Source organism: Dromaius novaehollandiae, chromosome Z (assembly GCF_036370855.1).
Source record: "Dromaius novaehollandiae isolate bDroNov1 chromosome Z, bDroNov1.hap1, whole genome shotgun sequence".
NCBI classification, from domain to species: domain Eukaryota; kingdom Metazoa; phylum Chordata; class Aves; order Casuariiformes; family Dromaiidae; genus Dromaius; species Dromaius novaehollandiae.
The window spans coordinates 21,724,303-21,746,087 of record NC_088132.1 but is presented as its reverse complement, the minus strand read 5'-3'; the positions used below and the strand labels follow the sequence as shown (position 1 = coordinate 21,746,087).

Sequence of the window (21,785 nt, the reverse complement as noted above, 5' to 3'; positions counted from 1 at the left end):
TCTTAATTTAAAGATTAAAAACCGAACTGACTGAGGACCTCGTTTGGCTGAAGTCCTCTTGTCTGGGCTTTGATGTGAAGATGGGTTAAACAGCTGCAAAGAGCAAGCACCTTCGTAGAGCCATGACTACACTTACATGCATAACGATAGCTGCTCATGTTAACAAGTAGACTGAGCTCAGTTAGTGATGAGCAGTAATCAGCCCGTATTCAATGAAGTAGTATATTTTGAATTGCTGTTTGACCACTGCCTTGCTTTCAGTCCGCTTTTGTCACCTCATCTCAGGGTTGTGATACATTTGTCTTGTGTGCCACGCATAGCCATATGCACGCACACGCGCACACACACACACACATATATACCATATATATGTATAGCATATATATGTGTGTGTGTGTGTGTATATTGCACTCAAACCATAGATAGAGTGAATGTCTGTGTGTGAATGAAGGGAGAGCTTGAGATGGAGGGCTGGTATTTTTCCCTCTTTTCCCTAACATGACATGTCTTGTTTCAGTGATCAAAGCCACAATTGGAGTGTAGGAGATGCAACTGTCAAATGCAGGCAACAATAAAAAAAAAATAATATAAAAAAGGAAGGTTGGGAGGGGGAAAAAGCAGCATGTGCCCAGGACTGTGGTTACAGTAACGCTGACAGAAATTAAAGTGGTTTTGAAAGCAGCATGCGATTTATGATGGTTCCCATTTACCCTAGAGTCAAGCTGTTGTAAAATTGATGCACAAAAGACATCATGCAATAATCCGGTGTACCGAGGATTAAAGTGGCAATGAGTGTCTTTTCTGTGTGTGTGTCTGGCCGACAGCTAAAATGGTTTGAAGCTATTTTTAAGTAAGAAGTCAAAGCAGGGTATTACATATTTCTTTTCTTAACCTGTATGTTGGCTGTGCGTAGCAGTTGTTGAAATTGTTTTTAGATAGGAGTGGGCTTTTATTTCTTATTACATTATCTTCTATCTCGCCTCTGTATTATCACCCATATCCATGGACAGGAATTACTTTTAAAACCAGGTAGTGTTTTTGTCACAGTTTCAAAGTGCAAATGCTCACACAGTTTAATTATTGAGTTCATTCCAGACCGTAATATTTAATAAGCCTGATCAGCAGATCTGCACAGGAATACCAAGTTCCTGTAAAAGTATGTGGAACTTTCCTTGCCCTTAAAAATTGCAGGAATTTTTAATCTGAAATTTAATGGGGCATATGAGCTCTCTGATGCACTGTAGTTTCGTTTTAAGCTGTCCAGTATTAATGAACCAGCTAGCTATATGTATGTTCTGCTTTAAATTCCTAAAGCGCATGAAATTTAAAATTCACTTACTAAATATTTCAAAAGATCCGTCTTTACCTGATCCAGATGAAGAAAAATATAAATGTAAACTGTACACTAATTTGTTATGAGCAGAGTTGGAAACCCCTTTTAAGACTTGAGAATATGAAAGCGTCCCATAAGCACACTTCTTTCACACATGATATTACTTTGTAAAAATATAATACTGTAACATTTTGGGGGAACAAATGTAGCAGATACATATTTTTGTTCACATTGATTTCTTACTCTTGAGGCATATGTGAAAGACAGATACGTGATTACATTAAACAAAGTAAAGGAACAGACAAAAGCAGAGATGACTATTGCTTTATTAAAATGTAAGTGTTACAGTTTGAATTTTCTGGTGAGTTTTTGAGTTCAGTGCTTTACATAACATTTTGTCCTAATCTTGCTTACTGTCAGAGATGTTTCATGGTTGTGCAATTGCTGCAGTCAAGAATGCCAATTTGCATTCCAGGAGTGTCATTTGATTACTTTTATCTGCACAGCTCCAAGACCAGCCCAGACCTCTCATTTCATCTTGCCATGTCACGAGTCAGTGCTGTGTCGTCTTTTCAAAAATCTGCCTGATTTAGACAAGAAAGAAAAGTACTTTCATGTTGCAGCCGCAGTCCCCTGCTAACTTGTCAGCAGCAGGATATGATTCACTTGGGCCCAGAAGAATGGTACAGAGACGAGGGTTAGGCGGTTCAGTAAGCCCATGGACAGGTAGTGTGTGACGTCCCAGGAGAGCTTAAGTTAATGAAGAACAGGTCTGCTTAGTTCTTCACACTCTGACCTGGTTCTGTCCCCACAGTTTTCTCATTTGATCTTTCCCAGCAAATTGATCTTTTCTAGTATTTTTTTGCCTTCCAAGTTAGTCCTTGTGGGACTGAAATTAGCAGAGCAACTTAAGTTGGATAATACAGCTGTTCAGAAAAGAAGAAATTGGACACTGGCTCATAAAGGGGGGGAGGGGAAAGTAAGCTATTCTTACTGTTGTTGTTACTGAGTTTTTTTTTTTAGTTTTATTTTAGAAGACTTCACAATAGCGGTATTACTTTGGAAGTTCACTTTATAATTTGTCTGGATGGTCCATTGCACACTGTATTAAATGTGTATCCTTTAAATAAAACAAACATGCTTGCAGCGTAGACTGCAGGTTTGCTTTGGTATTTGTCAGTTGAACTTGCTTGTTAGAAATGATTTGCTGGTCTGTAATGAGGCTTTTACAGTTGTCGTAAGACATTTTAAATATCAATTGCACATGCCAACTACATTATTTATAGCCTGCTAAATAACTGTAATTCCATAGTATCCAATACTGAAATGCAGAAGAGATTAAACAATAAAAGCCATTACAAATGGTATGTGTAAATATTATGGTAGGTGAAAATACAGTCAGCAAATTACCACTGGCATTACTAGTTTTCTGGAATACTGGTGTACACAAACAAATTGGTTTTGAACTAAGATGCGCTATTTTTGAAATCTGGGTTCTAAATAGGGTTATAGTATTACCTATCATTCTTTCTTTTGTTTTGCACTTTGTAATTGAAAAGTAGAATGTGTGTGCATGTGCGTGTGCGTGTGCGTGTGTTTAAATATAGAGATGGCTTGCTTGTCAAACAATGTAAGATTTCAAGCTAGATTTCTGTAAATAAAGTGTAAGTTGGAAATGATTAAGAGGGTCTTTAGTTTGCTGCACAGTGATAAGCAATATTTAACTTTCTGTATTTCACAGCAGATGTTTTCACATATTATCCATGTCCTTGCAAGTTGTAGAACTGAAAACACTGTTGAATGAAAACAAGAACACTTATTATGTAAGAAAAATACTGCTCTCAGTCTCTCAGTATTGCTTTTGAAAATGGGAAGGAGCTGTAAAGGATCATTGGTCAACTAGCTCTGCAGAGCTAGAGGGAGCTTCATGATTTTATTAGATATGCCTAAGGTGATAAGGGAGGAAAATATTTTGAATAAGGGAATGGTGATTACTAACTTCTTTCAGAGACAAAGATCTAGCTTTTAGGGTTTGAGAACGTTTATTTTATGCTGGATGTTCATATATGTTAGTGGGATTTGCAGCTGACTGCAGCTCTCAGCAATTTCAAACAAAACAAAAATGCCCAACAACAAAGTAATTACATTAAAACAACTCCACCTAAAATGTTTCAAAACTGATTAGGTTTTATATAAAAGCAAAATTTGATTATTTTTCCCAAAGATTGGAGTTTCTGGCAAAGTCCTTTCTCCTTTTGCACATGGGACACTGTCACCAGAAGCTGAAGTCTTTTTTTCACTGATGTTTTTTAGTGAAAGACTTCTGATTTTTAGTCTGTGGGTTGGCATGGTTCTTTTGATTTAATGAACACTATTAATATGTGTTGGGAAGAAATTGTGCATGCCTGGAAATACAAAAAGCTCTCCGTAAAATATAAAACACAAACAGAATATATCTGTCATTTTGGAAGTACAGATTACTTCCTAATCTGTTCAGGAATTCTTGCTTCATTTAGAGAAATAGCATTTAACATGGCTTAATAAAAAGCTTTTGTTTAAACCTCATATTCTGTGTCAGTTTCATCCCACCTAAATTCTGACATATTTGTTCTAAAAATGCATTGATCATAATTGTTGCTTAATAGTTATATGGTAGCTTTTACAAGCATTACTCTGGACAAACTTATTTACCATTTAAGTAAATTATATAATCCAGTGAGATAAACTACCAGATTTGTCTCCTTTATCATTTGCACAGTAGTTCTCATTATGTTCCTTGCTAGTAAAAGCCTTTATTTGTTGATTATTAGAATCGTAGTATACTCAAGAGTTCTGCTGTAATTTAATGTGGTTGTTCAAAGAGGTTCTCTCATTTTAGAATCTTTTCATAGTACTCTCACCACATGTTATAAATATGTATATTTTATACTCTAGATACATAGGCAGACAAATACTTTTTTCTTATTCCAGGTAAATCAAGGTTATTGAGGGAGGATTCTTCTCATCTGTCAAATCTATTTCAGTACTTCTCTGTTGGAATACTTTAAGTAACCAACCACAAATTCAGATAACTTAATTGGATTTGTTTCTGATTTGTTGCTTTAGAGAGGTCTTTTTGTTTCTTTTTTTCATTGCTGTGTTCAAATTTTTTTTCATGGAGTTAGAATGTTCTGCTCTATCCTTAAATTAGTTTCATTAGAAAATAATAAAAAGCTAGAGATGTTCTAAAACATGTAAGTCATTGCAGTTATATTTTAGTTATTAAAAATAGAATGTCTGTAGTGCTGATTCATAAATCATGAGAAAAAAGAAATCAAAATGCTGTAACTAACCATTGAAAAGTTTTTAAGTCACCGTGATCTGATGCACTGTCTGGAAGTTCAGCTATTTTTGCAAAATATTACAATTGCTTAGGTCTACAGTTATGCTGCATATGAAATGTAAGAAATTAGGCCTGTTAGAATTCTTTGGCTATGGGGAAAGTTTCAGACAGTATACAATGCATATTATGAACAGTTATCAGCTGTAAATGAAACTGAGTGTATGTACAACACCCGTCATACTGTCAGTTGGAATCATACTGAACTAGTGTTGCCGCTTTATCGTATTTGTCAAATATGTATTAGTTTGAAACTTGTGATTTATATTTTTAGTCAATGCTTTTTAATGTTCAGTACAAAGATGTAACAGCAAACAGAAAACATTTTTCCCTTATTGTGACCTGACATTTGCCAAAGTGCCCCATGCTGAAATTTCTTTTCAGTATCTTTTTTTCTTCCAAAGCCAGACATGTAGCCAGACACAAAAGCCTCTGTGTATAGCAAGCTGTTTTAAATATTGTGACTCGACGATGTGCTGTCCTTTCTCTGCTTGAGCCAAGGATCTCTGCTCAGTGTCTGTGGATTACCAAGCCCCTTCTTTATTGTACCTCTTGTCAGCTATTCCTATTCATTTAACCTTTCATTAGTGTCTGTGCAGCTTCACTGTCTGGAAAGGCAAGGAAAAACCTAAAGGCCTACTGTCACAGTTATTAGATTTCTCGGTTACATCCCGGCAACCATAAAGGAGTAAGAGTCAACACTATTGTCATGCATGCTGCTATCCTGGGGTGCAACTCTTCTGTGCATGTCAAGGACATGTGCCACATGTTGATAATGCATCCCAGGGATAAATGCACAACATGGGGGATAGACCAAGGCTGGCACTAATGAGCTTTGTAGGAGTTATTGCAAAGACAAACAGTTGTGAAGGAATTTTTCTTAAAAAGCCAAAGAGATGGACTTACATTAAGTGTTGCCAAGGCTTGCTTGTGAGGTACTTGTCAATCACATTAGTTTCGTTTAAGTTCCATTTAACAGGAAAAAAAATAAATGTTTTCTATGACTGAGAAATGTATTGACTTTCTTTCTTAAGCTGTCAGTGATAAAGTGTATTTGAAGTAGCTCTCCAAAATATACTGTATGACTGTTTTTTCTGTTTTCTCATTTTTTGGCTGAGATCAAAAACTGTAACCCATACAAATTAATTGAAAAATTCTACAAATATGCTTTACAATGTCTTTAAAAATATTCCTATTAGGAAAGCTCCAGATTCACTCTAGGTGTTCTAAAAGCATTGACACTATTGGTCTTGTCTGAGCAATAAATTTGGCTGAGAACATTTAGGTGCATCTAAGTAGTTTCTCCTATCTTTGGCGCCCTACACAGTATGAAAAGGCATGATTATTAATTATGGGACTGATTCATCATTCTGCTGAGGCACATCTCCCATTTAGTCCAGTGGAATAGAGATTCACATACTTTTTGCTTTTGAAGTTCATGTGAGGCTCACCTTACATACCCTATTTACCAAATCACATTGAACCCTGAGCTTCGAGTATTTCGTATAGAAAAAATAGATGTTTATTCCTGACCTCTCTGTAGCTGACCTCTTAGAATACATCTTAATCACATTTTTGTCAGTAGTGTTATAACAATGTGATACATAACTTCACATAACATCCATAAGCACATTGAAGTTAAAACAAAAGTAGCCTTGTTTTTGCTCTAGGCTTAAGGTTAAATTATAATTGAACAGATCCCATTAGCCTGATATTGGTCCTATTCATACATCAGTTGAAACTGGGAATAAAGCCACTGAAATCAGTGGAGTTACGAACGTGTGAAACTCCTGAATAAGATCTAGTCACCTCTTCAGCACTGTGTACCTGACGTGCTATGAAGATTTTTAAGATGATAAATCTTAATTCCTACAATTTCCTCTTTTCAGATGCACTGTTTAGATTCTTCCTCAAAAAGTGTCAGTGGTCATCATTTACTAACAGTGATTCTGGGCCTTCTGTTTTTCCTTCACAATTCCAATAGGAGAGAAGTGAAACATGGCTGCACGATTTGCCTTTAGTTTAGAACACGGAAGGCAAAGTGACCAGCAATGTAACAGTTGACTGTAGAAATAAGTGTTTGAGAGAAAATTCAACAAAAATAATTTTTTATTCTTCTCATGCAAACATTGGAAATATTTGTTCCTCTGATAGTGAATTCCATCTTTCTTCAAATTAAAAAAAAGCTGTTATATTTCGTGAGTTGAGTTAGACAAATTTAAATGGAACAAAAATCTTCAGACATGAGCTGGAACAAATGTAGTATTGCCTACTTAGTTTTAAACATCCTTTCATTACTAGACTGATATTAGCTTTGATGAATCTAAAACTTACTACATGGTTTCCAAATCAAAGATGAAAGGACCAGTTAGGAATCAAATAAATTTTCATGTTGAAATGTAGCATTTGACATTTAGAAGGATGTGCTCAGCATGATGAACCACTTCTCTTTACTGCAACTTGCCTGGTGATTTTTGCAATAAAGCTACTTTGAGATTGAATTGAAATATAATAAAGGTAAGATAAACTAATTCGAAAGCCCTTATTAGTGTCATTTTTGAACTAAAAAGCTCTCTTTTTTTTGCTTTTATTGTTAATACATGCCAATTCTTATTGCTGACTAATTACTTTCGCATTTCTTTCAATAAGACTGTTACTGTCCTAACTCTATGGGCTTTGTGCAGCACTATGCGTTTTATTCACCTTACTGTGAAAAAGTTACTCACTTTACTGTGAAAGCAACCAGTATGTTCCTAATACTAATCAAATAAGCTTATGTCCCATTTGTATGTTTTAAACAGTTATAATTATTCAGTACAGTAATATACAGTCTACAGTACAATTAGGCAGTGTTTTTTATACTGAACTAATGCCAATTATATGTTTCTAAAAGTCTCCTGATGTTACCCACCTTTCCAGAATGAGATTCAGAGCAGAATTTAGACAACAGCGCTCGAAAATTTTGCAGTTTTACTGGAAATGCTAAGAATCAGTAAAAATTTTATTAGTAAAAGCTTAAGACATTTCTGCTAGTACTGTGGCAGGTCATGACTGTATTTTGGTTACCAGTTGTACTTTAAGTTGGTTTTTTTTTGAGGACACCCTGTTTCTGATTGTACCATACAACATGTCTGATCAAAATAAATGACAGCACAAGACAGTTGAATAAGTGATTATATAAGCAATTTAAAGAGGCTAAGGAATTTTTATTAAGTACACAAACTGACATTCAAATTTTCTCCACACTTTGGTGGAAATACTAAAAAGCAATTTGTGAAATCGCATAAGTTATGTTACTAAAGGCTTCTAAGGGAATTTAAGTCTAAGCTGATAAAATTCATATGGTAAGACAGTCAGCAAGAAAGTTAAGTAGGAACAGAGAGCAATAGCACATTAAGTGATGTGTGTATCTATTTAAACTGCACTTTTTAAAGTTTTGCCTTCAGAGTGTAAGTTACGTTCCTGTTCCTCTTATCTGCATGTAACTTGCACTGCTTTGCATATCAGCTGTGAACCTTGCTTATCAGCTAATATTTGAATGATTTATGATATCAATGATTATGCCATAAGCAGAAAGTTCTTCCGGTGCTGAGTGGATTTTCAGAGTGGATGCAGGAGTGCATCCTTTTTAGTTGCTGGCTGGAATGCTGTTGGCAGTGAGGGCAGCGGTGATGGGAGTGAGCTGCTTTGTCATTGTGGTCCATTTGATTGGGCATGGAGGTCAGAAAATGGCAAGGAGCTCATCACCATCTATGGTTAACTGATAGCTTTTGTGAATACTCTCATAATTGCCTTTTGATTAAAAGGAAAAAAATCTGTGTGATGCTGGTGGTGGCAGAGAAGGAGGCATACAGTTCTGAGTGTGACACTTAAATAGGATGAGACCTCTCTAGTCACCACAGCAGCAGGGCAAGAGGGCTTCCCCTACTCTGCACACCTTTCCTGTCGCTCCAGATGCCTGTGTGAGGGGTTGCATAGCACTCTTGCTGTTGAATGGTTCACAAGTTGTGGGTAGTATGATGGGATGAGTGTTGGGTAATGTGTGGATTTTATGCAGCACTCAGAAGTCACTGGGTTTGTGAACATGTTAGATAAAGCTGTGGAACATACAGGCAGTTACAATCTCCATGTTGTCAAGCATTGAGGGTCAGAAGTCACTCTGCTCATGGAGCTGTTGCCAGAACCCAGCAGGGTCTATCAGTGGGTGGGAAAAGTGTTGCAACATGAAAACTGGGCTGAAGGGATGAAGTCAAGAGACCCACTCTTGTCCTCACTGTCAGGTTTGTAAGCCTAGTGGATATGGTATGATACAACTATCCACCTTGAGACTTCAACTTTAAAAGTAATGTCTTTTAAGGGTTGTTAACTGCTCTTGTGGTAATAAATTTACAACAAAGTAACACAAATTTAATTCCGTAATAAGCACAAAGTATGTGTGTTCCTTTTGTTTTGGACATTATAAGAATGATTTTAATTTAACGTGTTTTTTTTTTTTTAATGTATCAGTGGCATGTATGGTGAAGTGAACTACAGATGTACTGGGAGGAAAAAACTTCTAGAAGTTCTGCTATAACTTTCCTGTGGTCTGTGTGTATGTGTATCTGTACATATATACATACACACACAATATGTTATACTATACACATAAACAATATGTTATTAGATACATACATATGCATATAATATTATACATACACTTTTATATGTGCATGTATGTATATATATATTTTTTTCTAGACAGGTTTTTATATTAGCTGGAAGGTTTTGGGAGCAATTCTGGTTCTTGACTAAAAGCAAGACATAAATCAATCCTAAAATGTGAAAATAAGTGTACCACTAGAAGGGAAGCTAAATATTGCACCTCCTTTTTAATATTAGGAGAGCATTTTAGGAAATACTTTGTTTCTGTTTTTTGTATTTTGTATTTTATCTTCCATGTTCTTCTTCCTTCTTACCTGCTCCATGTATTGTAAAGCCTCTTTCTCACCATTCTCATGTGGTCTGTTGTTTCCATTGAGAAGTATATTAAGTTATCTTGTTCTGTGATTTCAATAAGGTCCTATAAACATTATTGAAATCAAAGTCATTATTGGAACCTGTGTCTTATAAATATATTACAGTAATGATAATGAGAGCTGCTAAGAACCAAGCCTCTGATATCTCTCTGATTCTAGGAACTAAAGATGAGTATGCCAGCTCTTGCAGGTGTATTGCCTGGAAAAGGTCTGTAGGATGGGATTTATAGAAGAATCGCTACAATTTTAAAAGTTAATTTTGCTCTTAAATAAGGAATCTCCTCTCCTGAGATTGACTAAAAATGGGTTGGCCTTTTCCTGCCTTGCATGACAGTATATTCAATACATTTATCTTTCATACTATTGCTTTTTTAATGTACATTGAAATGTGTTGTGATTATATTATCATGGGAATGTTTGCACAATATAGAGGCTCCATTAATTATTTTTATGTTAGAGAATGTATTGCTGCACTTGCTGTAAAAAAATCTTCAGGACTGTGTGGATTTGAGCAACCTGTTGTTCTTAGTAAGACAGTCTTGGAAAATGATATTTACAACTGAGGCTACTCATAAAATAATAGGAAGTATTAAGTGTTCGCAAAGGGCAGTGCTGGGATAGGAAAAAGTATAGAAAACTTCAGAAGTTATGTGAAAGTTGATGGAAGCTCAGTAGAAATTAAATTATGTTTAGTAAATAACTTCATTTACTGCCATTCATGTAATTGCAGTGTTGCCAGTCACAGAATGAGGTGTGCGGAATGGCAGAGCCCAGAGCCCCATGAGCAGGCACAGTTTTGAGCAAGGGGGAAGGCTGTAGATTTGAGCCATTAGTTTTAAATGGAAGTCCTGGGGTTTTTGTTTCTTTGTTAGAGAGTTTGTACTATACTCACTGATGGCCATTGATAGTTAAAAACTGTTAGTAAACCAGTGTATTGAAATTTCATCCCAGGATGTCAAGAAAATGTTTTACAAACCTGAATGATAGGCCAAAGTCAGATTGCAGTCTAGGAGCTTTCTTAAGTAGAAACAAGGGACAGTGTGTGGCAGTTCAAGATGGGGAGTAAACTGACTTCATATGCAGTTTATTTGAAATGAGCTGATGGATTGGATCTTCCCTCATCAAGGCAGTTAATGGCAAATCTCATACTGACTTCAAAAAAAGTATGGTTGTACTTTATACATTCCTACATCTTGTAAGTATAGCTACCCAAGGGTGTTACTGAGAGGTTACCTATAGTGAGGATTTACAGCTTGTCAGATAATTTGCACTGTTGTGTTCATGTGTAGTTGACTTCACATTCAGTGTGGGAAAAGCTACATCACATGCTGCAAGCTAGCTGATAGATTGTACATGTGCCTCCTGATCACCTTATAGTGTCCTGTTTATGTAGTTGTCTTCTAATAGTACATGGGCATTTTGCCATTGGCTTTCATGAGCTTAGTGTCCAGCCTTAGTTACCAGAGGTGGAAAATGGTTGGGCAGTGGTATTAACACTTTGCCCTCAAGGGATCATGGGAACTTGAATCATGACAAATATTCAAGAACTTTTTTATAATGTCTCATGCTACAGACAGCCACTGCATGAATAGTGTCTGAGTCACTATGCTAGTTATCCAAAACCTCATAAAACTGAAAAAATGCATTGTCTGGAAAAGAAGTCCAAACACCCTTTTACAATACTGACTGGTAAGACCTGAAAGGAGGGGGAAATTTTATTTGTGAGTGATAGTGCAGAGTGAAAAAAACTGAACACATATCTGTAAATGTGCTGTCCGCTTAATATTCCTATCTGTAGCATGTAGTTATATGTATGTTCACTGTAAAGGGTGAGAATGTGGGTAGTCATGTAAAACTAGGGTATATTGTAATGTTCTCGAAATACAAGTCTGTCCTAAACAGGGCAAAATCTATGTTTAACCTTGATCTGGATGATCAGCTCCATGTGCACAAAGAGCCCTGTATGACTACTTGTTGTTCTGAGGTGGATTGTTAGCCTTGAGTGCACTGAATTATACTATCCCTGTATTTATTCATACTAGTGTTACACTATTACTTATTTACAGCACTTGAAATGCACCAGTGCCTTTTGCATGCAGGACCAATGCCCACAAAGAATGCACGATGCTGCCTTGCCTCCTCTTTCAGCACTGAAGCTAATTTTCTATATGTTGTATTTTCGTGTATTTGAGAGACTGAGGTAAGTAGGGGGTCTAGTTTTTGAAAAAGCTCTGGTTTAGACAAGACTAACACAGGTTGATATTTTTGGAGGTGTACTCAGATGCTGTCAACTTTGTTTCTTCCTTCCCCAAGATTAGGTTATTTCAATTCCTGCGATGTTTATAAACTGAACTAACACTGAATGTGGCCCACCCAGCTACTATGTAGGGATTTAGACATGCTGCTTTTTAATCTGTAGTCTGTGTAAGCTTCTGGGGTGGTGTTAAAAGTACTGGTTTTAATTGAGGAAGCCTTAAATAGTTTAGATCATAACTACCATGTAGGCTGTATTGCCATAGTTGTAAAAAAAGAAGAAAATCCAACTTTCAGCTTAAAAGCATCTGGTGCTATGTGTTCTTCATGGGAAGCCCTGCCTTTGGAAATTGTATTTCTTCCCTCATACAAGCATGGTGTGTGACATCACAGGCACACTATCTTTCAGTCAACAAAGGCCGTGTTTTTTGTTACATGTCTGAATGGGGAAAAAGAAGGTTATTTTCAGGCTTTGTCTAGATGGGACATGGTATACGCTGACGGAAGAAATATTTCTGTGAACAGTGCTACGTCATTTCTCTAAATCAGGTTAGCTAAGTTGATGGAAGTAGCCCTCTACATGGGGAGGTTCATTGCCATACCCATTTGGGAAGGCAATGTAGGCTTTCTTTTCAATTTGATCTAAGAGCGTGAAATTAAAAAGTTATGCCATAACTTTTAGAAGGTAAGTACTAAAACTGAAGCATCTGATTTGAGTGTGTATCAGAAACACGTAAACTCTTTTCTAAACATTTGAAAAACATTAAAAATACTCCTATGTCTTGTGGAAACACCAGCTTCATGAATCTCAGACTGGAAAAGTCCATTGATTATCATTATTTTAATTTAAGGCATGCTTTTCAAGACAGCTGTCCCCAAAATTTATGTGCTCAGAATTTTTTTTATGGAGGCAGGTTCAGTCTTTCCTATTACAGAGAACAGAGACCTTGGGATCTCTGTTGTAAAAATGATATTAAAAGTACTTCTTTATACAGAAGATTGCTGAACAAGAAGACCCTTTCAGACATCTGGGCAAGCTTATTTAAGCTAGTTGGAGTCTACTTCTCTCTGTAGCATGAAAAAGGACATCCATAAGGTTAATCCTTATGGACATTCCCATTATATCTCATTTGGTGTCTGGTTGGTTTCTTAAATGAAAACGTTTAGAAACTAGATACCTAATTGAGCTGCTCAGAGTTGACTTATTCTGAATTTAGTCCTAAAGGGGCTTTCAAGGCTTTCAGTAGGTTTAAGGGATGTCAATGATATGTCTTTGACACTAAACATTCTTTTTTTTCTAACGCCAAGATAAGTACTACTTGTATAATCCTTGCCTAATTTATTTCAGAATTGATAGAATTTGGTGTTTCATCCCAGATTTAAGATCCCATGCCCAGAGTCATTAAAGAAGTCTCCTTTGATTTATATAAATGTTTTGTCGTAATGTAGTCTTTAGGGAAGAATGACACCCTTTCACTGAAAGAAAAGAAACCATTCAAAGGATTGAGTTTCTTTTTCTTAATTTGTAATATAGCCCATTTTAATGCTTCAGGGCAATATTTTCTCTCTCTAGCTTATGAAGGGTGTTTAAGTAGAATATGCTCATACATTTAAAAATCATTTGGTGTGAGAACTTTTCAAGTTAGAAGTTTTTTTTTATAATACAGTATACCCTGCCTTTGAGCTTTCAATTTAAGTCTTCTGTCATATACTGCCAAAAAGTTTGTTCAGAGCTCTGTGTACGTTGAAACATGTATGCCTGTCCCAGTGTCATAACTAATTATATACCTTGTATGCTTACTTCTAGTAATTGGAAAGTAGACCTACCGCAGGATATGTTTTAGTATTAGATTGTATCTTGGGGACATGTTACAGAAATCAAGTTTCCACCAAGCAGCAACTTGAATTTGTAAACAGATATTACTATTTTAAGTGCATCATCTCATGATTGTTTCTTGACATCTGTGTGTATGTGTTTGTTTTAAACTTTGGGAGAGGGTATTTCAGAACTATACCTCTGTGTGACTAGTAATTATATACTGAACCTGCTTCTCTTCAACCACAGTATTCTGAGGTATCTGTTGTCTCTAGTTGAAAAGGAGGAAATGTTGTCATACTTTCTTTGTGCAAATTTTGTTTGGTGGTTCAAAACTTCCCAGGTATGAGTCTCTGCACTGTGCCTGGCTAAATTCTACTTGGCTGCAGTGCTATTTTCAGTTCCTTACTTTCAAAAGGAAAGAAAAAAGACGGCTGGCATTTTGGTCAAGAAAAAGCATAAAGGGAAAAGCAGCACTCCTTTCTTTTCTTTGCAGCATCCTTTGTGTTTGTGTGCGTGTATATATTCATGTATATATGAATCTGTAAATTTTCCTAGGTAAATGCAGAAAGGGAGAAGGAACCTTGTGGTTATGTGTAAAGTTTTACTTTGCGTGATCACAGCTAGGCTAGCAAATAATGACTTATATGCACCAGCATGTATAAAATATGTGCTCCTTGTCCATGCCTGCTGAACGAAGACTTTGCCAGTCTCAGAACTTCAAATCTTGTCACAATTAAAGTCTTATGACTGAGCATTTAATGCTAACGATAGATTACAGTATTATCAAAATGCATTCTTATTTTGGTCTTTGTTGAATTATGAGACCACATTTTTATGAGAGTTGCATGAATAGCTGCTGTTGTACGCTAAAACTCTTACTTTCATGGAATATGTATCAGTGTTTTACTAAAGCTGCAACAGTGGTAAATGGATCTCTTCTAAAGACATGTTTAACTTTGCTGGATAAAATGGGGAAAAATGGATACCTCTATGATAATGCTGATAGTTCTATAGGGAAACGTAATTTTTAATTCATCTGATAAGGAAATAAATGCTTTTCTCTCATTATGTGAAACCAGGTATTTTTTCTTTCACACATAAAGGAGGTTTCTTAAACAACTTACTAGCACTGTGTTCAGAAAACAGCATGATTTTGTCAAACTAGTTTGTTACTGTGTATGACATCTTCAAAATTAATGTGGATTAAATCACTTACTTCGAAACTTTTTGACAACAAAATGCATTTTCTAAGCAGTTCCAGTGTCTTGTCAGGCAATTTTATCTTCAACTTTCTTCTCCACAATAGGTGTTTTTTTAGAAGGTTCAGTGGAGGAGAAGACTGGGTCAGTCTGACCAGGCCAAGTATAATGCTCTCCCACATTCCAGTTTTGTACAGTTTCAGAAATGTTCAGTTAATGTTGTTTGCAAAGAAACATATGACTGTATTGCATGCAAGATATTTAAGTGATTTTTAAACTTCAGTTTTCTTTTTTAAAGATTTGCAAAAATTTAGTAACTTCATTTCTTAAAAAGAATAAAGGATTGTATATCAATATGAAAGAACACTTTATATACATGTTGTTTTCTAGTATTATTTTGTTTGAACCTAAGCCATTTTTTCTTTTTCTTTCTCTTCTGTTTCCACACCTCTTCACTCACCCATGGATTTGAAACACTTAACAGGAAACTAAGCCAGTAATTGCAGTGAAGTGAAAGTTGGAGGCAGTTGTTATCTGAGAAACAAGCACATCTTGCTGCTGAGAGAGAAAAGAGGCTGGATATTTTCCTAGACCACAGTATAGGGATTCCATGTGCTGTATCATTCATTCTTCTCCTGGCTGATACCTCTCTTTTTTTGACTGCTATAAAGGATGAAGAAAGTTTTGTCCCTAACCTTTGGTTACTCTCAGTGTCTTATAAACGAATACTCTCTGGTCTTTGTGGCTATTTTAGCCTTCTTTCAGCCAGATGATATGTTTCTGTTTTTCTGCTTCTCCTGTTTTTTTCCAGGATCCTGATTTTTAAGTCCATCTTTCCTGCCTTCAGCTTTATCTCAAGGTTTCCAGAGCAGCAGCAGAGAGAAACTAACGTGAGAGTTTTCACTTCTGGTCACAGAGATCTTAGTTGTCAATGAAGACAAAACTACAAAGTAGTCGCAGGGGGCCATGGAGCTGTTGGCCTGTATGGTCTGATCTGCATCAGTCCCATTCATTCTGTGTTTGGGAGGCCTTTCTCATGGCACAAGAACTAAAATTTGAAGTAGAAGCTCAAATTTCTTCGAAGTTAATGATCCTTGCCTGAAAAAAATTCCTGCTTGCCCATGGATATGTGTGAGAGAAGTTTTCAAGCCCTGGCAATTAATGTGTATCAAGGTTTCTGTATAGAGAATTAGAATGTAAATAAGTTAATCAGTAAAGAAGAATGAGAGAGTTTATAGCAGTATTGATGAACTAATTGTCAGTTGACAATAAAGGAAACCATTTTATCAGTAAACAATTTGCTAGTTGACAGGAATGAAAAGCTATTAAGCTATCTAAAATAAGTAGTGATATGTTGTTTGGAAGAAAAACTGCTTTTATTTCCATGTAAAAAAAAAGTTAGTATGTGGCAGTAGAAGAAAGTTTGGCCTGATGTTTTTTTCTTTGACGTAGCTAAGCATATCATTACATTTATATGGTCATTGCTACTGTATGGTAGACCTTACAACTGTCATGTTCCTCAAATGTTTAAAATGTAAAACCAAATAGTTGATAATATCTATTATTGTGATAAAGTAATACAAAATTTTTCCTTCTGCCTTGATTCTTATACCTATTGCAGTGTTTAATTAGTAAGCAATACAGTAAACTGTAGTTTTTTCCATCCCACTGCAGGTAAAACACTTTGATAAAGTAATTTTCATTATTTTTTACAACTTTGACAACAGTATCAGAAGTTGGTCAGTATTGGAATTGGGAATTTCCAGTTCTCCATTGGAAATTCTTGCATTTGGTGTGGAAGACTGAAGTTCTAAAGCATTAACAGAATTAAGACTCCACTACATTTGTAACTGAATAAATGCTTCTAAGTAGCTGGTACTCTGTAACACATGAGGAGAAAGCAGTCTAACTCAAGCTGCGTGATAGGTATGACAAAATAAACTTGTGAAAGTTAGAGGGAAGAGTCTTCACTGATCCTTTTCTCCATCCTCCTTCAGTGCAGGATTGTTTCACATTGCTAACTTTGTCCCCAGTGTAATTTTTGAAGGTTCCTAACATGATGGTGTTTCTGGTGATGGTATTCGTTACCTTTTCGTACTGTTCCATAAGCTGCTGTCCCTCTTTTGCAATGTTTTACCTGATGTGTTTGTATTTTCTTTTCTTAGCTTCATCTGCTAGTTACAACACTCATGTTCCATACCAAGCACATGTATTCTCCAGTATTTCTGTCTTGAGCATGCTGTCATGTTCATGCCCATCAATTTGGATGATAAAGCCAAACTCTGCTCACAGCATTTAAAAATTCTGTTTTTTGATTGTAAGTCCTCTTCAGGCCCTGGATCATTTCCCTTTCTGCAGCCCCTTTAGTCTTTCTATGTCTTTTTCTTAATGAAGGCACTAGGAACTATATACAACATACGGTGCTTATTATATAATAACATACAGTCCTTTTGCAGACCAAACTTGATACCTGCTAAGATAGCAAAATGGATTTAACACAACTTATGCTTAAAATATTAAGCAGTTTATAATATTCAAAAGTGGTCCCTTGGCTCCTTAGGCTCCTAGGGGAAGACTCCCTTTAATCCTTCTCCCTTGTTTCCAAAAGTATTTTGAGGTACTATGAATGTTTTAATGTGAGTAGGGGCTCCTTGTGATGTTTACCTTTTCTTAGGGAAGAATCAGGCAAGATCCTCTGTAGAAAAGTGAATTCAGTTTAACTGGCACAATTATAGCTTGAATTTGAGATAACCATGTGAAAACAATACAGAAATGGATCTGACTATGAGAAATGGGATTGACTTTTGAGCTGTGGCCATACTCCATGTCTTGGTTCTGGAGTTATGAGCTTAGAAGGATCAAAGGATGTCTTGCAGTATTGGCCTTATAAAATTATTACCTATGTAAACATACCGATTTGTTTTACCAGTATTAATCCAATCTGCTACTGGTTTATTTCTGTCATCCCTCTGCCTCTATTTATGCTTCTAAACAACTTTTGATATACATGCAGAAACCATCTCTTGTGTGCTCTGCCTGAGTACAGAACCAGGGTTGTAGAACAAGCACTGTTTCTGCATCCTTTTTGGAGGTTACTTGTATTCCTTCACATTTTACTACTTTACATTGATGGAATTGTTAAAGCAAGTGTTTTACAGTTTTTCATATTTTATAGTACATACAAAAAGGAGTAAAACATTGAAGACATCCAGCATCCTGTTTGATGGCATCTTACTTATCTTTGTATATATACTGTACATAAATGCCAGTGTATATAGTATGTCCATCTAATGTATATAAACAACTGCATAGAAAAACACAAAGAACTATGTGAAACACAAAGAACTATGTGTATGGCAGTGCTGTTGTCTTTTGCTAGTAGGCAACATATTATTCTGTTATGTCTCTTGGGAAGATAGAGAACATTTTTAAGCTCCACAAAGTTGAATGACTTTTGTTGTGCAAAAGTCCCTAAAAACAAAATTCTATCAAGCCAGAACCCCAGCATCTGGTTTTCATCTGCTGTGATTGTATCAAGAGGAAACAATCCCATATAGATGAAGACTTGCATTTACCATGATTTAGATCCCCAGTGTGTTTGCAAGGGTTGAAAAAAATCACTATCCAGAACTCCAAGGAACACTTGTCTGACAGAGTTACTGAATATAACTCTTTTTGATTTTCTAGTGTCACATTGATATATCTTCATTTTTCAGGAGCTTTGTTGAAGCTAAATGGATATGTTTTATCCAGAATCATTATACACAGGGATGTTATGCTTTCATAAAAGAAATGTGCCATGTGCTATTTCATGCATATCAGGACCATGTGAATCAAGGGGAGAGTGTGGTTCTGATACTCTCCATTAATACTTGTTCCCCTTTCCCATTCCCACAAATGCCTGCCAGACTTTCAATACAATAACAAAAATTTTGTTGTGAACAGACTCAGAAACATGATTGTTGCTGTCTGGACTGAGAAGGAGGAAGGATTCCAGAAACATGATAGATGGTAAGATGAAGCCCTTCCCCAGTGCGAAACCAAGTCCGTGCCTAATTTGGAGATAACAAAACATCTGGTTCTTTGAGTGATCAGACTTACTCTGAAGATCTGCAAAGGACTATGATGTCTTGTTCATATTTAGTATTTTGGAGGGCCTGAACTCCAGCTGCTTTCTTTCTGATAAATGATGAGCTGTGAGAGAGAGATGAGCAAACTTCAGGTGTCTGTAAGCAAGAGGCAGCAGGAACAAACCAAATTAGTGATATGAAACATCTTCTAATGAATTTATTTTGAATAAAAAGTGCTTCCCAAAAGCCTTGATAATTTTATCAGTGGGAACTGAACCATAATAAATTCAACAGGTGCAGTCTGGGGTGAGTGCCTTCGCTGGTTTGAGGAAAAGGATAGCTTTTAAATGAAGCTGAGATAAAAATGAAATTGTGTAACAACTAAATATTCCAACGGTCCTAACTTTGCCCCTAAATCAATATAAATTATTGTACTGTTGCAGGTTTTGTGTCAGTTCATTAATATGAATACAGATTTGTCTCCCTGACTTCAGCAGAGATAACCATTTGTTTAAAATTTGTTTCTGTGCTTAGCTTGCTGATACTGTCTCACATCTTTCAGAGCTTTATGATCCTCTGATTTTAGTAGTAGGCATGCCTGATCAGGGCATGTTGTCTTGTTCTCAGGATATGGCAGTATATATTCAGGTGAATGTTGCCGGTTGAATTGAATCCTGCATGGAACAAGATGACTTTTAGCACACATTTAAAACATGTAACCAGATTTTCACCTGTACTGATTGACTTCACTAGGAGTATGCAGTCTTTCACCAGCTAAGGCTCTTGGTTTCTTTACATGAAAATATTTTCTTTGCAGACATACTTCTTAGTTATGAATATTTGCCTTCCCTTTAGCTACTCTACATGCTCAAATGCTTGTTGTGAACTCTAATTTAGTTAAAATAGGTGATTTATGTGAAGCATGGTTCTGTTAGTCCACTGTTCCAACTAAACTTTCAATCAATCACTCTTTATGATTGTTTTGTATAATAGGTGTGTTAAAACTGAAGTAAAAAAAAGCAATCTGGCTACAGATAGGGTGAGCAAAGCTGCTGAGAGTCTTCCCAGCATTCTGCATGTTACCTGAAAGCTATCCTAAGACTCAAGTGAAAGTGCTCAGAAAATAACTTTTGAATGATAGGCCTTAGTTTCTGGAAGAAGCCATCAGTTCTTCAGTTTACAAAAAAATGCTCAAGTGTAACATAAAATAAGCTAACAGCCTGGGACTGGGTCTCAGAATTACCCAGATACTGTTCCTGTTAATCTCACTTCTCTAACTGAAAGATTTTTCCATTGCTTGTTGTAGTTAGAAATGTTCACCAATAATGACTTAGTTGGATGTTAAGAAATGGATAGTCAGAACAATACAATCTAGATAGATATGTTTATGAATAGTTTATGGAGGCTTAAATGGCCCAAGTGCAGAATGATGCCTTTCACAATGTAAGAGCAGTTCCCTTGTCCTATATTCAGATCATGAGATGGTAATTACACTTGTTAAATAACACAGTATGACTGTATTTTGCTCCAGATTGCTAGTTTTTTTTATTTTTCTATTGTGCTTACTTTTAAGTTTGAAAGTTTATTAACTCTCACTGTTTTGTGGTGGTGGTGCATATGAGTTGTTTGGGGCTTTTTCGTTTAACTTCTGAGTTACTCTTTAACTTACCTGATTTGTAAATTGATTGCCCACAGCCAGTTAAGGTGCAGGGAACTGGAGTAAGGAATTCCTTTTTTAGTCCAATTTGTTCCATAGAAAAAATTTTTTGTTTTGTTTTGTTTTTTCCTGTAGCCATTTGGATAATTTGGGATCTGTGTACAACTGGGCATGTGTGTAATCAAAAAGGTGTGTGAAGATACAGCTTGCAACAATACATACCTATGTAGGACCTGGTTCAGTCAATCATGAGACTAGACACTTTGAGTATAAGCGTAGTCCCATTCCTACCAAATGTAACAGTCTTATGGTTATATGCAACTCAGCATATTTTAACCATGGTACTGAATGTGGGTTCTAAGTGCAGAAAAATTCCATGTTTAGAAGCCAGTATTCCTGATTATATATAAAATACAGGAGTTCATTCCTACCTTACAGAACGTAGGAGTCTGACCCTCTAGCGCTGTGTGGTATCTAGGGCCTTAAGATCTTCTTACCATCATTATAATTTAACATTAAACAGTGTTGGCTACAATAATCATAGAGACAGTATTTTTTTTTTTTTTGAGTTAGGTATTTCTTTTCAGATAGTCATTAACTGTTGGAAGTTTGTGATCTTTTACATTGCTTGGCTTGCTGTTTTGGCAGTGCAATGTTTTGCAGTATTTGTTTGGAAGGCAAACAGTTCAGTATGAAAGGCGAATTTTTGACTTCCTGCAATCCTTTCCCAATGAGGTCCAGTTGCAGTGGAAGAGCATGTGGAGAGTTCAGAAATGATGCAACTTTGTCTTCTTGCCATACATCTCTCCTGATGATTATTTCTCTGGTTGTCTGGGTAGTATTGTTTAACTATGTCTAAATACAGAAAGAGGGAACCCTGTTGAAAATTTACTGATTTGCTGCTTATCAGTGCTAGTCCACAATGGCTTTCACTATTGCCAGCTGCTAATACCTCTTTGTCTAAAGTCTGCTGATATCTCACTCAAAAAGAGGCAATTATAGAATTTTCTGAAGCTCTTCACATCAGCCATCTTGAGAAGTGTCACCATCCGATCTCTCT

The 21,785-nt window shown here is 36.1% G+C and overlaps 1 protein-coding gene across 4 annotated transcripts in view; it reads left to right on the top strand.

Annotated features, from left to right (window-relative positions):
* Positions 1-21,785, top strand: part of BNC2 (basonuclin zinc finger protein 2) — a 355,957-nt gene that overhangs the window by 1,921 nt on the left and 332,251 nt on the right. Inside the window, exon 2 of one of the 4 annotated variants that reach the window (XM_064501847.1) lies at positions 18,944-19,009. The exons of the other annotated variants lie outside the window; for them this stretch is intronic. Within the exon in view, the coding sequence (XP_064357917.1) occupies positions 19,007-19,009 (3 nt within the window). The 5' untranslated portion in view covers positions 18,944-19,006. The remainder of the gene's footprint in view (positions 1-18,943; positions 19,010-21,785) is intronic. 4 annotated transcript variants of the gene reach the window in all.